Source organism: Aethalodelphis obliquidens, unplaced genomic scaffold, assembly GCF_003676395.1.
Source record: "Aethalodelphis obliquidens isolate GAN/ISIS:26980383/991018 unplaced genomic scaffold, ASM367639v1 scaffold42, whole genome shotgun sequence".
Lineage (NCBI taxonomy): Eukaryota > Metazoa > Chordata > Mammalia > Artiodactyla > Delphinidae > Aethalodelphis > Aethalodelphis obliquidens.
Window position 1 is genome coordinate 3,535,689 of NW_020837986.1, and position 13,797 is coordinate 3,549,485.

Below are 13,797 nucleotides of genomic sequence, written 5' to 3' on the forward strand. Positions count from 1 at the left end.
GCCCCAGGCAGGGGTCTGGGAAGCAGAACTAGGCTAGCCCAAGCCCTTCACCTGTGAAGGTGGTGGGGGGCAGCTAGACAAGAGTTGGAAGAATTAGCCTGGGATTACAAGTGTAGCATGGGGGCAGTTAGTGGTCTCTATTCAAGGCGACCGTTCCACTCCATCTAGTGGGAACTGGAGGGCAAGAGGGAGACTCTGTGTTCCCTGCCAGAGCAACTCAATCCAGAGCCCCAGGCTCCCCAGTTTTGGAAACCCTAGCCATGCCCGACTTTCATATTTCTCCCCAACAGTCTGTCCAGTCCAATCCTTGGAGTCCCAACAAGGATGAGACTGGGGATGGGGTGGGGGGCTGGGGCTTGCTGAAACAGAAGAAGGAGGGCTTTGGCCAGGTTCACAGAGTGTGAACCCCTTGAGCTTTGCCCAGAGGCCCCGCCCCTGGCTTTTACAGCCCAGGCCCCCAGCCAGGACCAAGTGGCACCTGGTCTCTTCCATGAGATCCCCTGCTCCCAGGAGAGCAGAGTCCCAGCCTGTGGGCTGCAAGGGACAGCTCGGACTCTGATCTATGGTTTTAGGCTTTCAGCCTCAACCAGGTCTTTGTTCAGACCGGGAAGAAAAAGGAAAAAGCTACAGAGATCTGTCTCCGGAGAAGGGGAAGGGGGAAGGCAGCAAGAGAGATTGGGATGCCTCATGCCCAGTCTTCACCCTCTCCCGTGTGGGGTGGTGACAAGGGAGAGGTGTGGGTGAATGAGAGGGGTGCCTGTGAGGCTGATGGGGGGGGATTGCGGCGCGGTCATAGATGCACCCAGAAGAGTGTGTGTGTGTGTGTGTGTGCGCGCGCGCGCGTGCTAGAGGTAGGGTGACGACTCTTACATGAACTACTCATCGCAGGGCGTGCCCGAGACCCTCGCCAGCGGACACCTGCTACAGTTGAGGGGAGATGCCCCTCCCTTCCCCCATTCATCTGGTCCCCCCTCCCGAGTCGAAACGGCTGCCCCCTCCTTCCCTCCTCTCGCATCTGTCCCCCCACTCACCTGTTCTCCCACGGCTTCTCTCTCTCTCCCTCCTCCCCCCACCGCCCCCTATACCTGCACCCCAGCCGGGCAGATGGTGCGCGGCAGCGCGGCCCGGGGGGAAGGGGCGAGGACCCTGCGGGGCGCATGACTGTAGGAGCCAGCTGCCCCGAGCCGCCCGGCCCGGCGAGGGAGCGCGGGGAGCCCGCGTGGGCCAGGCGCGGGCGTGTGCAAGGCGCGGGCGTGCGCGCGAGGGGGTGTGCGCGGCCGAGGCGGAGCGTCGGGCGGGTGGGCGGCGGCGGCGGCGGCGTTAGGACTCCGGGGACACCGCCCCCCGCCCCCCGCCCAGCATCCCGCCCCCGCCCAGCCTCCCGCCTCAGTTCGCGCTGCGCCTCGGCTTCGAGCGTAGCGGCGCCGGCTCCGCGAGCCCAGCGGCGCGTACAGCCTGCGGCCGCGCCGACGATGCGGGGCCGCCCCGCGCCCGCCCCAGTCCCGGCCCCGGCCCCCGCGGGAAGTGGCTGAGCCACCGCCGCCCGGATGGCGAGCCTCGCCGCGCTCGCCCTCAGCCTGCTCCTGCGGTTGCAGCTGCCGCCGCTACCCGGCGCCCGGGCGCAGAGCGCCGCAGGTAAGTGCGCCCCCGGCCCCTTCTCCCTCCCCGGCGCGTCCGGGCGCCTGCCGCCGGGCCCCGGGAGGAGAAAGTTGTGCAGGCTCGTGGGGGATGCGGGGGGCGGCTGGCCGGAGCCCGGGTCCCCGACTGCAGCCGCGGGCAGCCGTGTCCAGGCGCGCCCGGGCCAGCGTGCCCGGCCCCCGGCGTCCCTCGGCCGGCAGCGTTCGGCGAAGTGCGCCGCTTTACTTTTCTGCGGACCCCCCGGCCTCGAGTAACTTTACGCGGCTGTGGCGAATATTTCCGCTCGCCGCCTCCCACTTGTCGGAATCTGTCACTTGAGTGTTTGGGGCGGTGAGATAGAAAGCGGCATCGACGCCCGGGGTGGAGCGTCCTCTCCCCGGCAGCCTCCTGGGCAGCGCGCGTTTTTCGTGGGGAGGACCGGTCGCCAGCAGGCCGAGGCGGCCAGGGCGGTGGCTTTTCTTGTCTCACGGGAGAGACAGGCGGCCCCAGACTTGCTCTAACCACGCTGCTTCCCTGAGCTTGTCCTTACGCCGCTGAAGGCACCGTGGAGGTGTTGGTGTTAACGATAGAGACGGCCATCCCTCCTCCCTACCCCGTGGTTCTTATCCGAAGCAAACGGGCGCCCCTGTTAAGGCCCTTCAGGTGGAGGGGATTTGACCTGTGAGCGTGTCTGCTCCAGAAAAGTTTGGGGGACTCGTATTTGGATTTGACCATGGGGAGGAGGCGAGCAGAGGTAGTTTCCCGTGTGTGTGTGTGTGTGTGTGTGTGTGTGTGTGTGTGTGTGTGCGCGTGTGCGGGCGTTTGCCCTGGCATGCTACTAATGGCAAGTTGGCATGCACAGGAGGCCTCCAGGATCCGGGATCTTACACATCCCCAAAGCCCACGGCAGGCAGCTTCCAGCCCTGAGCCCCCAAAGAGTAGGCGGTGGGGGAAGGAGAGAAGAGAGAAAGGAGTGCAGGTGTGCTTCCAAGTTCAGAATCACCTTGCAGTTTCCAATTAGCTCAGGTGTGACCACGCTGAGGGGAGATTGCTGGGATCATGGGGGCAGGCTGAGATGAGCTAGTGGGACTTAGGAAAAGATTCGTTTTGGATTGATGAGTAACAGCGGTGCCCATCTATTATCACGCTGAAAGAAAGAGAAGGGAAGAAAAAGAAACTGTGGGGGAGTGTAACCTCTTTAAACAGGCTGCTTCTGAGGTTAAGAGCCGCTAGAGTGACATTCCACTGGAAATGCACTGGAGTCTTCCTTGCTCCAAAACAGGAACTGAATATGGGACTTATGCGAAAGAACAGCTTGTTTCGTGGCTGGGAAGTTAGGCGACTAGGACACTTCTTTAGAGGTGTGTGAAGCTTAAAGGTTGGTTCAGCAAGTAAGAGAAGAGGGACAGCCACACATCATTCTGAAGATGGTGCACAATTCCTGTTTTCCTCGTTTTGGGTCTGTGTTAGGTGTGCTAGGGCAGGGAAGGAGGAGGATGCTTGGGGGCAGTCCTGGGGACCAGGCATCATTTGTGACTTAAATTTTTACTATCCTCCAAGGCCTGGCCGGCCTGCCACCCATGAATAGTACTCAGGTTTCTGCGGCAAGAACCAGTGTCAAAAATATTCCTCCACGGGTCTCAGAGCGTTCTTGGGTGGCGTGCGGTAAAACCGTACGGGCTTGGGAAGCTGCCCGATGCTAAAAGCCGGCTCCGGATGCTCCCGCCAGGTGGCGCTCGCTCACAACTGTTAAAATGCAAATATAGTTGCTTTTATCTCCGGAATAGAACTTCTTCTCAGTTTTTAAGTGAGTAATGTGTTTATTCAGCAGCCTTTTGTTAAAACATTTAGAGAAGTGTGAGGAGCAAGCACCTTTTCTTTGTTTGCTCTTCGGAACACAGGGGAAGGAAAAGCAATCCTGGAGTACAGTTTGGGAAGAAATTTAAGGCACCATGTTTCTTTTGATTCGACCTGAGCTGAGTGGCTTCTGCAAACCTACTCTCGTGTATACTTAGCAAGTGGCTGCGTTTGTTCCAGGGGCTCCTTAAACGAGGGCGGGGGGGGGGGGGTTAACTTGTGTTGGAGATATGATGCATTCTAAGCCTCACTCATTTGTAAAAATGGGGATTTTCTGTATGTATTCTCTCCTTTCTGGTTTAATGCTAACTGGAACACTTAAGTTAATTATTTTTTCCAGGTTTCTAACATCTGCACTTGTAGATGCAGGAATGCTGCAAACGCTGACTTTTAAAAATGGACTTATCTTCTTACTTTATTTATAAATGCAGACATTGTTGGAACCCAAATCTAAATATGACTATAGTTTGATTTCTTTGAAAGAATCTGATTTAAAACTTGTGGCAAGTTTGGGTAAATAATACGTTTAAAAACTCAGTGGTGTGCTCTCCATATTCTTTTAATCTGAAAATTCTCAGTCTCGAAAGCAATTTCAGTTTTTAAGCTTACATCCAGTACACAGTTGGGGTAATATATTTTGCTGTAATGTGTCAGTCACAGTGTCCAAAAGTCAGTGGTGAAAGCTTGTCATCAAAAGGCAATTTCTTTCTTCCTTCTTGTGAGATGTGTTTCATGAGCCAGGATTATTTTTGTAAGCAATGATGGCAAAAAACAACAACAACAACAACACATTTTAAATCAGCCTCTGAAAAGTGTGGCAAAACCATGATTTGGGATGAGGAAAGAAGGAAACAGTTAAACAAATGGATAAGGGGGTAATTTGTTTATTTACTAGTGGGTTTCAGCATCTGTACATTGAGAGCAAAAATGGATCTGAGAGGGACTGACTTGCCATCGCAGTTGTTAGTGATGTAGTCATTTAACTCCATAATCATTGCCACGTACCTCTGGGGAGCTGTTAGCACTACAGTCTAATTTTACTTTCTCTCCTGGATTGCTTGATTTGTTTCCTAATAAAAGAACCATTAATGTGCAAACCTGGCTAGGATTCTGTTTCAGCAACAACCACGAACATGTTCATAGTGAAAACAGACCACCGTCTTGGGTTACAACCCACTGCCTTTCTCCTCTCCTTCTTTTCTTCTCGCTTGGCTCCTGCAGGCTCCAGGCTGCCAGCTGAGATGGCATCCTCTGTAGTAGTGTAACTGTCACCTTTCAGAGCCACAATCACAGGACATTACATCATCATTTTTTTGAGCACAGGATACTCCCATGACTCTCTGGCAGCGTGTTGCTGTGGAAACAAGAGCAATGCCATATAGGCAGTGGGTCCTTGATACACAGTTTTTGATGATGATGAAGAGATGGTAGAGTCTCGTGGCACCTGTAATGGGGGACGGGGGAGTTTAACTCGGGAGGCAGCCTGATTGAGCAAAAAAGAGTATGAGCTTTGGAGTCTGAAGTCCTCAGTTTGAATACTGCCCCTGCCTCTTTCCAGCTGTGTCAGCCTGGGCAAGTCATTTACTTCTCTAATTCCCAGCTTCTCATTTGTCAGGTGAGAATGATTATAGCTGCCTCACTGGATTTTGTAAAGACTAGATAAGATGATGCACGAAGGGTGAGTGCATTGTACTACTTTATCCTGAAGGGGAGCCTTTTCTCTTACTTGCCCTGGCATTGATGCATGTACACAGGCCAAGGGGGCACTGATGATAAGCTCAGTTATGAATTGAAAATTAGATGGCTGGGTTTTGGCGATGACTTTTAGTGTTTCTCTTTTTCTTCTTTATGGGGGCTTGATTCTCTGCAGCCACTTTTAGAAGGAGATTTGGAACGAAACAAAGGTGATACCAATACATTTGGCCATTCAAAGGTTTCGATAGGCGTGTTTAGTTCCAAGCATGTTTTACCTTGTAAATGAGAACGGATGGAAAACAGAGTGGTCGCACATTGTAACGGGACGGTGTTCACATACGTCTTCCCTCCCTTCCTACCCGCCTCCTCACACTGTCTTCCTTGCCTCCAGCTCTTCCTGCTGCTCTACTGCCATCTTTTACCTAACCTAGAAATCGAGCGCGTGGCACTCTGGGGCTGTGAGGGGAAAGATGCTTTGTGCACTTGACAAATAAGCAAAGACTAAGTAAACACATAGAGGGCTGTGGTGGTCCAATAAATAAAAAAGCTATGAGATTATTGAAAACAAACCATCCCTGACAGGTGTAATAGCATTTGCAGGCACATTACGGAATTGGGGCTAGGAGGCAGCACCATGTAGATATTAGAAAGTAGTTAGAGTGTCTTGTGAAATCTTATAAAATGGATTCAAATTGGTTTGGAGAGGAAGAATGCTGTGGGTTTTCTATGGATTAAGAGCAATCAGATGCAGCCCAAGGGACGGTGGGGATCACTAGTGTTGTGTGCAGGTGGGACAGGGTGACCAGAGGGGGTGATGGGATTCAGCGATGGATGTGGTCTTGCTGGACACACCCTTATTTGCCTGGAAGAGGGAGAAATGACCATGATCATATTTATTTATTATCTATTGGTAAGAGTTACAGGTTCTAGAAAAGATACAGAGGGACGCAGTGAGGATGCGAGGTATAGATCCCAAGGGATCTGCCCGAAGTCAACTGTGAAAAATGGGAATTAACGTGTCAAAAAGGCAGAGTGGTGAAAGAATGAGGAGCCCCTGAGACACAGTGACCCTTTGGCCTGTTTTATTTCAAAATGTCAGCGCTGTTTCCCTTGGCACATCCTAGGTATTTACCCAGGTGAGGGCTGCTCAGAAACCCCACCAGATCCACCATCAGACTGATGGGTGACTAATAAATTGAAGTGAGTCTCCAGTGTTACAGACAATTTCTTTTTCACACTCTAGTCAAGCTGCTGAGGTATATGTGACACACACGTTCACTGGTGCACAAGTGGAACTGATAGAAAGTCTTTCCAATTTCTTGAATATTCAGCTTCCAATCTTCATTTGATGCTGGAGGGAATAAAAAAATGGTGACGCCACTTTGGTAAATGGTTTGGCAATTTCTTTAAAAAGTAAAACGTACACGTGCCCTAGGATACAGCCATTTCACTTCTAGGAATACACCCAACAGAAATGAAAACATATGTCGACACAGAGACACGTACGTGAATGTTCATAGCAGCGTTATTCATGGTTGCCAAAACTTGGGAACAGTCCGAATGTCCATCCACTGTGAATCCATCCAGTGGAATACTACTAGCAATAGAAGGGAATGAACTACGGACAATACGCTACAGCATGGACGAACCTCAAAAACATGACACTGAGCAAAAGAAGCCGGTTACAAGAGATTACATATTGTATGAAATATTCAGAAAAGACAAATCTATGGAGACAGGAGGCAGAACAGTAGTTGCCTGGGGCTGGGCACGGGAGCAGGGATCTGTAGCAAGTGGGCATGAGAGAACGTTTTGAAGTGATGGAACGGTTTGAAAACTGGAAGGTGGTGATGGGTGAGTAACTCTCTAAATCCCAGCTCCTGGCTTGTCATATGAACTTGGTGAGTTACTTCACGGTTCTGAACCTTTATCTCTGCATCTGTAAAGGGGGCACACCAGTGCCTTGGTGTTGCAAGAGCCAGAGGTAACTCCTGTGAATTGTCAAGCTTGGTTCCTGGCACAAAACAGGCACCCAGTAAGCGGCATCACTCTTACTTGTGCCTTACCAGTCTCCAGAATAGTTTGTTGTATTCATTATTTGCAAGGCGTTATTTTTGGTTTGGTCTTCCACCCCTCTCGTAGGCTCTTTAGACTGTGAGTTAAATCAATCAGCTGACGTTTCTTCCCTCTCATCAGTTGGGCAAAAAATGAAAAAGTTTAAGACTGTCAGGTTTTGCTAAGGATCTGAGCAATTAGGTGGCTTTGTTCACTGTTGAGTAATGACTATTGAAACAGCTGTTTTCAGTGCTCACTTGGCAATGCCTATTAAAATTGAAGATGTGAATGCTTGGTGCCTGGAGTGTTTTGGTAGGGTTTGGATTGGGGCGGGGGAGGGAATAGACCGTTCATTCATTTTCTTTCTCGTTGAGCCAAGGATGTAGAAATTTAACAGGAGGGTGGAAGCCCCCTTGCTTGGGAGCGGATGCAACATGCTTTTGGCCCACCGGCAGTTCATGTGCTGCTCTTAAGATGTTTATTAACCTCAAACATTCTGGACGTCATGACAGTTGTCGTCTTCCAGGGGAGGACGCAGTGCTGTCACCCACATTCCTAGCTCCAATTTCCCAAGACCCTGGAAAGCCTGTTCCTCTCGGATCACCCAGACTTAACTTTACTTCCCTTTTGTCATGAGATCACAAACCCATTTCTCTTGATCCTCCTGTAATTCATAGTGGGTGGTTATTAATCTTTTAAGGGTCATGTATTTGTCTCTTTGGAACCCAGCATGAATTCATGAATTCATATCAGCAAGGAGAACTTTTTAAAGCCTGCTTAAAGTTTAATCCTCACGAGTGGGGTGGCTTTGAATGGCCTGAACTTGCTCTTATGGATTATAATTATGACTTTTCTGCTGCTCAGTTGATCACAAGTTAGTCATTGGGAGCCCCTTTAAACCAGATCCTTTTTCACCATTTTCAAACATCTTTGAGAGCACCCTGATTTTTCTGTGACAACAAGGAACTTCAGGCTTACCCCTAGGTTTTCTGTCCCAAACATGTAGTCAGTTGTTTATTTTTTTTAAAAAGAGCCCAGAGGGAAGAGATATGGGGACATATGTATATGTATAACTGATTCACTTTGTTATAAAGCAGAAACTGACACACCATAGTAAAGCAATTATACTCTAATAAAGATGTTTAAAAAAAAAGAGCCCAGATCCTTTTTTGTGGAGACATCAGAACCCGAGCTGCACATTGTGAGGTTTTATTTGAACACTGGAAGAGAATAAAACAGGGGCTCTTGGTCATGTTAGGGATAGAAAAAACTATTTTAAACAGCATGCCTTTAGGACCATTTATCTCTTTGGTTTTTTTAAAGTTCATTTGAGCATGAGAACTTATTTGTCTAATTAAAAATAATTTTGTCGTTGTCAAGGTATGTGCTTAAATGTGAGTATAGCCTCGAAGTTGATGTCACTATTCCTTCTTGAGCATCTTGGAATTGGCCCCTAAGTGCACAGGTCCAGATGATTCTCACCTGTCAGTGTTTGTTGAGCACCAGCTTTCTAAAATGAAGAAAAAGAAACGTATCCCAGTCTCATCCTAAGGCAACTTGGTGAGTTGCCTATTGCCGTGTAACAGGCTGTCCCCCGAAACTCTGTGGCTTTATTTTCTCACAACTTTTCTTTGAGTCAGGAATCTGAGTGGCACGGCTGGGTTCTCTGCAGTCAAGATATTGGCTGGGGCTGCAGGCAACTCGGCTCGAATGGGGAAGGGTCTGCTTCCAAGATCACTCACTTGGTTGTTGGGAGGATTCAGTTCCTCATGGCTGTTGGATTGAGGGCCTCAGTTCCTCATGAGCTGGAGAGAGGCCAACTGGGTTCCTTGCCAAGTGGACCCTCCATCACAGCATGGTTCCTGGCTTCACCAGAGTGAGCTATCGAGGGGACAGGAGAGCATATGAGCAAGCCAGAAGTCAGTCTCTGTAACCTCATTTTGGAAATGACATCTCATCACTCTTGCCATCTTCAAGTAAAGTCACTAGATCCCCCTCACCCACAAGGGGAGGGAATCACACAAGGGCTTGACTACCAGGAAGCGGGGATCTTTCATAGCCACGTTAGGAGCTGCCAACCACAGGAACCTCAAATAAATGACACGCAGTATAGGAAACCTTGTATCTTGGGGAAAAAAATACAAACATCACTTTTAAAGTGTGTTCACATCTTTTCATTCTTTTTATTATTTTGGGCACCAGTATCAGTTCAGTGTCAAGATTTCACTCCTTAAAGGACTTTGAGTAGAGAGATTTATTGTCTCATAATTGACTTAGCTTAAATCTTAAAAAAGTTAATTATGAAGGTCAGAAAGTAAAAAATGAATTAATATGAAGATTCGTCAGAAAACTTTTCAAACTTCATCCTAAAAGTTGAAGTACTGTGTTTTTATAAGACTATAAAACGTTCGCACTAGTATGCAGGTTCCACAAGGACCATTTTATAATAAACACTAGTAGTTTAGGGCTATAATAAAGTTTAGCTAAAATTTACTATTTTTATTGCATATAGATATCCCAGTTAAAAAATTTAGTACTTAATATTTTAGACCTTTTCGACCCATGTCTAGAGAGTTTTTTTATTTTCACATAAGACTAAAATTGATAATTTATTAAGTTACAGTGATTGAAAGTTTAATGTAAATATACAGATTATTATATGGATCAAAACATGTCCTGCATGTACGTTTAGTTTTGATTGCTGGGGCAGTAGTACAGTCATTACAGAAGAACTTCAATCACGGTATTTTTTTTAGGTGACTGTCGTTGGGGCCCATGAGATCTTCCAGGAAGGATGGTTTTGTCAAAATCCGGATGGGCTGACCAGACATTGGAGTTCCTGATGGGAATGTGCTCCAGGAATTTACCTGTTACTCAGGTTACCTATTTGCTTGGTGTTGGTTCCAGAGGTCCCCATTGTGCTTTCCTAGGCAGTTGTAAGTAGGCGGGAGGGTCACCAGTTTATGATGGTCCCAACCACAAGCTCTTTTTTGTTTCATCTCCGTAAGGTGACCTTGAGGAAGGAGGAAACCAAGACACCTTGAGTTTGCCCATTATATGCCTTGGGGAAATGCTTGTCTGGGTTCCACTTTCAGGGGCTTAGACTTTTGAGCAGTTTCTCATTTATTCATTGTCATCTTCAGTCCTGCTGTGTCAGGCTGTGTAAGGTTGGGTGCCAGGCACCCCTCCTGCTATGAGGGAGGTGAGGGCATAATTGTCCTAGGTGTTAGGTCAGGGCTGCTGCATGTGGCTCTGTGGAACCTGCACAGCTGTACATGCAGGACAGGGTCAAGGACTGGGTTATTCTGCTCCAGTGAATCAGCTTTGAGTTCAAAGCTATTTCCATGTTCATGCTCCTGATTTTTTTTTTTTTTTTTGCGGTACGCGGGCCTCTCACTGTTGTGGCTTCTCCCGTTGCGGAGCACAGGCTCCGGACGCGCAGGCCCAGCGGCCATGGCTCACGGGCCCAGCCGCTCCGCGGCATGTGGGATCTTCCCGGACCGGGGCACGAACCCGTGTCCCCTGCATCGGCAGGCGGACTCTCAACCACTGCACCACCAGGGAAGCCCTTCTGATATTTTTAACTATTATTTTTTCTTTCTTCTGCCAAATATTTTCTGTTTACCATCTCTGCACCTGTTACATTATCTTTTTACTTTTTGTTATAGGAAATGTGCGCACTGGGTTGGGGGAATGGTTTTCAGCTCAGAAACTTCGGAAACTAAGACCTTAAGCAAGATTCTAACATGTGTCAAACCAGGGCTGGGGAGGGATGGGTGGCGTGGGAGGAATGAGCAGTTATATTCAGAAGCCAGGAGCATGGCCAGCCTCTTCCCTGTATCTCAGCTGGCTCCAGTTTAGGATGGTTCTCTTCCTCTGTTATTGTTTGGAACGAAGCAGAGGGCGCTCTCGAACACTTGGGTTGCCTTGTCTTGAGCCCCTTTAAATTGGATTTATGGAGGAACTGTGGAATCTCCTGGAAAAGAGGAAACTTGTAGTTTCCAACTGTTGAGATGCTCAGTTCAAACATGCAGACACCTTAACTGAACCCAAGTACCATACCACTCTTGCTTTAAACAGAAGTTTAAAAAACTTTCTTGGAGGGGTGTACTTAGCAGTGCAGAATTTTCCCTTGCAATTAAATCTTTAAAATTTTCTGTACAGAGGATGTGTATTCCAAGTATAGCATTATTTCTGGGACTTGACCCCTTGAACACGATTTTTGGTGGAGGAGTCACCTGAACAAATCCCAGAGTTCCAAGGTCACTACTGTGTGTAAAGATGTCCACATATTTTATTTATTTTTATTTTTAAATTTTTTATATTTAACTGTAATTTTCTTTTTTTAACGTCTTTATTGGAGTATAATTGCTTTACAATGGTGTGTTAGTTTCTGCTTTATAACAAAGTGAATCAGCAATATATCCCCATATCTCCTCCCTCTTGCGTCTCCCTCCCACCCTCCCTATCCCACCCCTCTAGGTGGTCACAAAGCACCGAGCTGATCTCCCTGTGCTATGTACACATATTTTAAAATAGATTTTCTTAGTTTAACTTGGGACCGCTCTCCTTATTGGTCGCTATTTTAGTGAAGGTTGATGAAGTCAGAGCTCCCTTACCTTTATTACCTTTACATCTTTTTGCACATAAAATGTTCAGCATACATTTAAATTCACTTGTACGCAGAAGCACGTTGTAATTGCTTTTACCTGAGAACTGACTTAGCAATTCTTAATTCCATTCTCATTTCCTCGTAGCTCCAAAACCTCAGCAGCTATCATTTGTCATTGGAAAGTTGCTGACCACCTGTTCCACCTGGAGCTCTAGGGGTCCTCGGTACCTCCCCTACTCTCTAGCCTGCCTTTTCAGATGTCTCATTGGGCGCCATCCCTTTGTGATCTGTAGGTTTTGGTTCAAATCTGACATTTCCTCCTTTTGGGGTCTCAACTCCCTTTGGAGATTCTTAGTCCTAGCTACCGTTTTGGCTCATATAGAAGATTCCAGGAATTATGCCTCGGGCTCATTGCCCTGGGCTCAGCCATCTTTTAACTATATGCAAGGTCCAAATGGTATGAGGCAGAGGAACAGTGAAGGAATTCCACTTGGCTCAGAGCCTCTCACAGAGATTCTCACGTTTCAGCATGTTTTACTTATTGTCTCCTACTTTGGCATTCTGATCTCAGAGTAAAATCTGGCCGTGATAGTGAGCACAGCATGCCTGTCCCACTTCTGACACCAGTGGCATAATTAAAATGGATTACAAATTATCTGGCAGAGACCTTGTATGTGCTCCAAACTTGCATAAATTCCTGATTTATTTAGCTCAAGATACAGGATATCATGGAAGTGAGGTGACTACAGAGAGGTGAAGCAGACGTGGTGTCTTGGCCTGACCTTTTGTGGCCTCTTGGTTCCCCTCATGGGGTGCGTACTTGCTGGTGACATCTTCAACACTGGCAGAATCCTGTTTATGCACAGAGGCAGCCCAGTTTTTGCTAAGATGCTATGCAATGGCATCTTGGAAGATCCTATACTAAAAATATGAGCATTTATTAAGAGATATTTACCAATATTTACCAATAGGTTCTTCTGGGTCGTGAAGCAAACTCAGCATCTGCAAGGCCACATTCTTTGCTGTAGGAAGAAAAAAGAGCCAATTGTATGGATGTAACAATCGAATATTGTATTAATAATTACACTATGTATGTTTATGTTAGTATAAGAAGCAAAATGGTAGGCTACTTTTCGCAGAATAGGTATAGAGAGAAATGGAATTGAGATGGTAGATAAAAGGCATTTTGGCTTTAATTTGTAATATTCTATTTCATTGGAAAAGGAGAATACATTTAAACTTTGTTAAAATTAGTTGATAATTCTTGATAGAGAAGAACATAGGTGTTAATTATACTTCTTTGTAATATTTCTGCATTTCAATTATTTCCTTAAAAAGTGATACCCTTGCAATTTAAGATTTGTTGTAAATTATAGGGATTTTAAACATATGAACTGTTCCTCAATCGTTCTTTCAAAACAAATTGAGGTCTTATTTTCTTTATGGAAAGCTGCCTTTCAAAGTCTGTAATGAGGATTCCTTTGGGGAATTCTAAGACCCCTGCATCTGGTTAGAAGGAGCAAAGGAGAGAATTGTGTTGCAAATGTAGGGAGGCACTTGAGCAGGAGTGACTGGGGCCAATGGAGGGGCCTTCTTAGGCATGTGTCCATCTACCTCCTATGCCTTCTCTCTCCTGGGGTCTCATGGAGAAATAACGGAGATTCTTCCGTGGGGCAGCCTTTGGGTTTGCTTGAGGCCTTGGGTTTGCTTGAGGAGGGTACATTTGACACAGAAGAATAATGTTCCACAATCTTTTCAGTGTTTAGAGATGCTGTGTACCTAGGCACAGTTTTCCCATCTGTAAAATGAGCACATGACTTTGGTGTTTCTTAAGGGCTGGAGTTCTAGTCTCTGACTTTAGGCTTTTGATTGTTTCCCCCTGAAAATCAAATCATTTGACTTTTTTTTTTTTTTTTTTTTTTTTTTTTTGTTCGGGGGCCTTTCTCTTTTGTGGCCTCTCC

General features: G+C 47.2%; 1 protein-coding gene across 1 annotated transcript in view; it reads left to right on the forward strand.

Moving 5' to 3' along the window:
- The first annotated feature begins 1,419 nt into the window (after positions 1 to 1,419).
- Positions 1,420 to 13,797, forward strand: part of PTPRT (protein tyrosine phosphatase receptor type T) — a 1,082,400-nt gene continuing 1,070,022 nt past the window's right edge. The window contains exon 1 of the mRNA XM_027078280.1: positions 1,420 to 1,635. Within this exon, the coding sequence (XP_026934081.1) occupies positions 1,548 to 1,635 (88 nt within the window). The 5' untranslated portion in view covers positions 1,420 to 1,547. The remainder of the gene's footprint in view (positions 1,636 to 13,797) is intronic.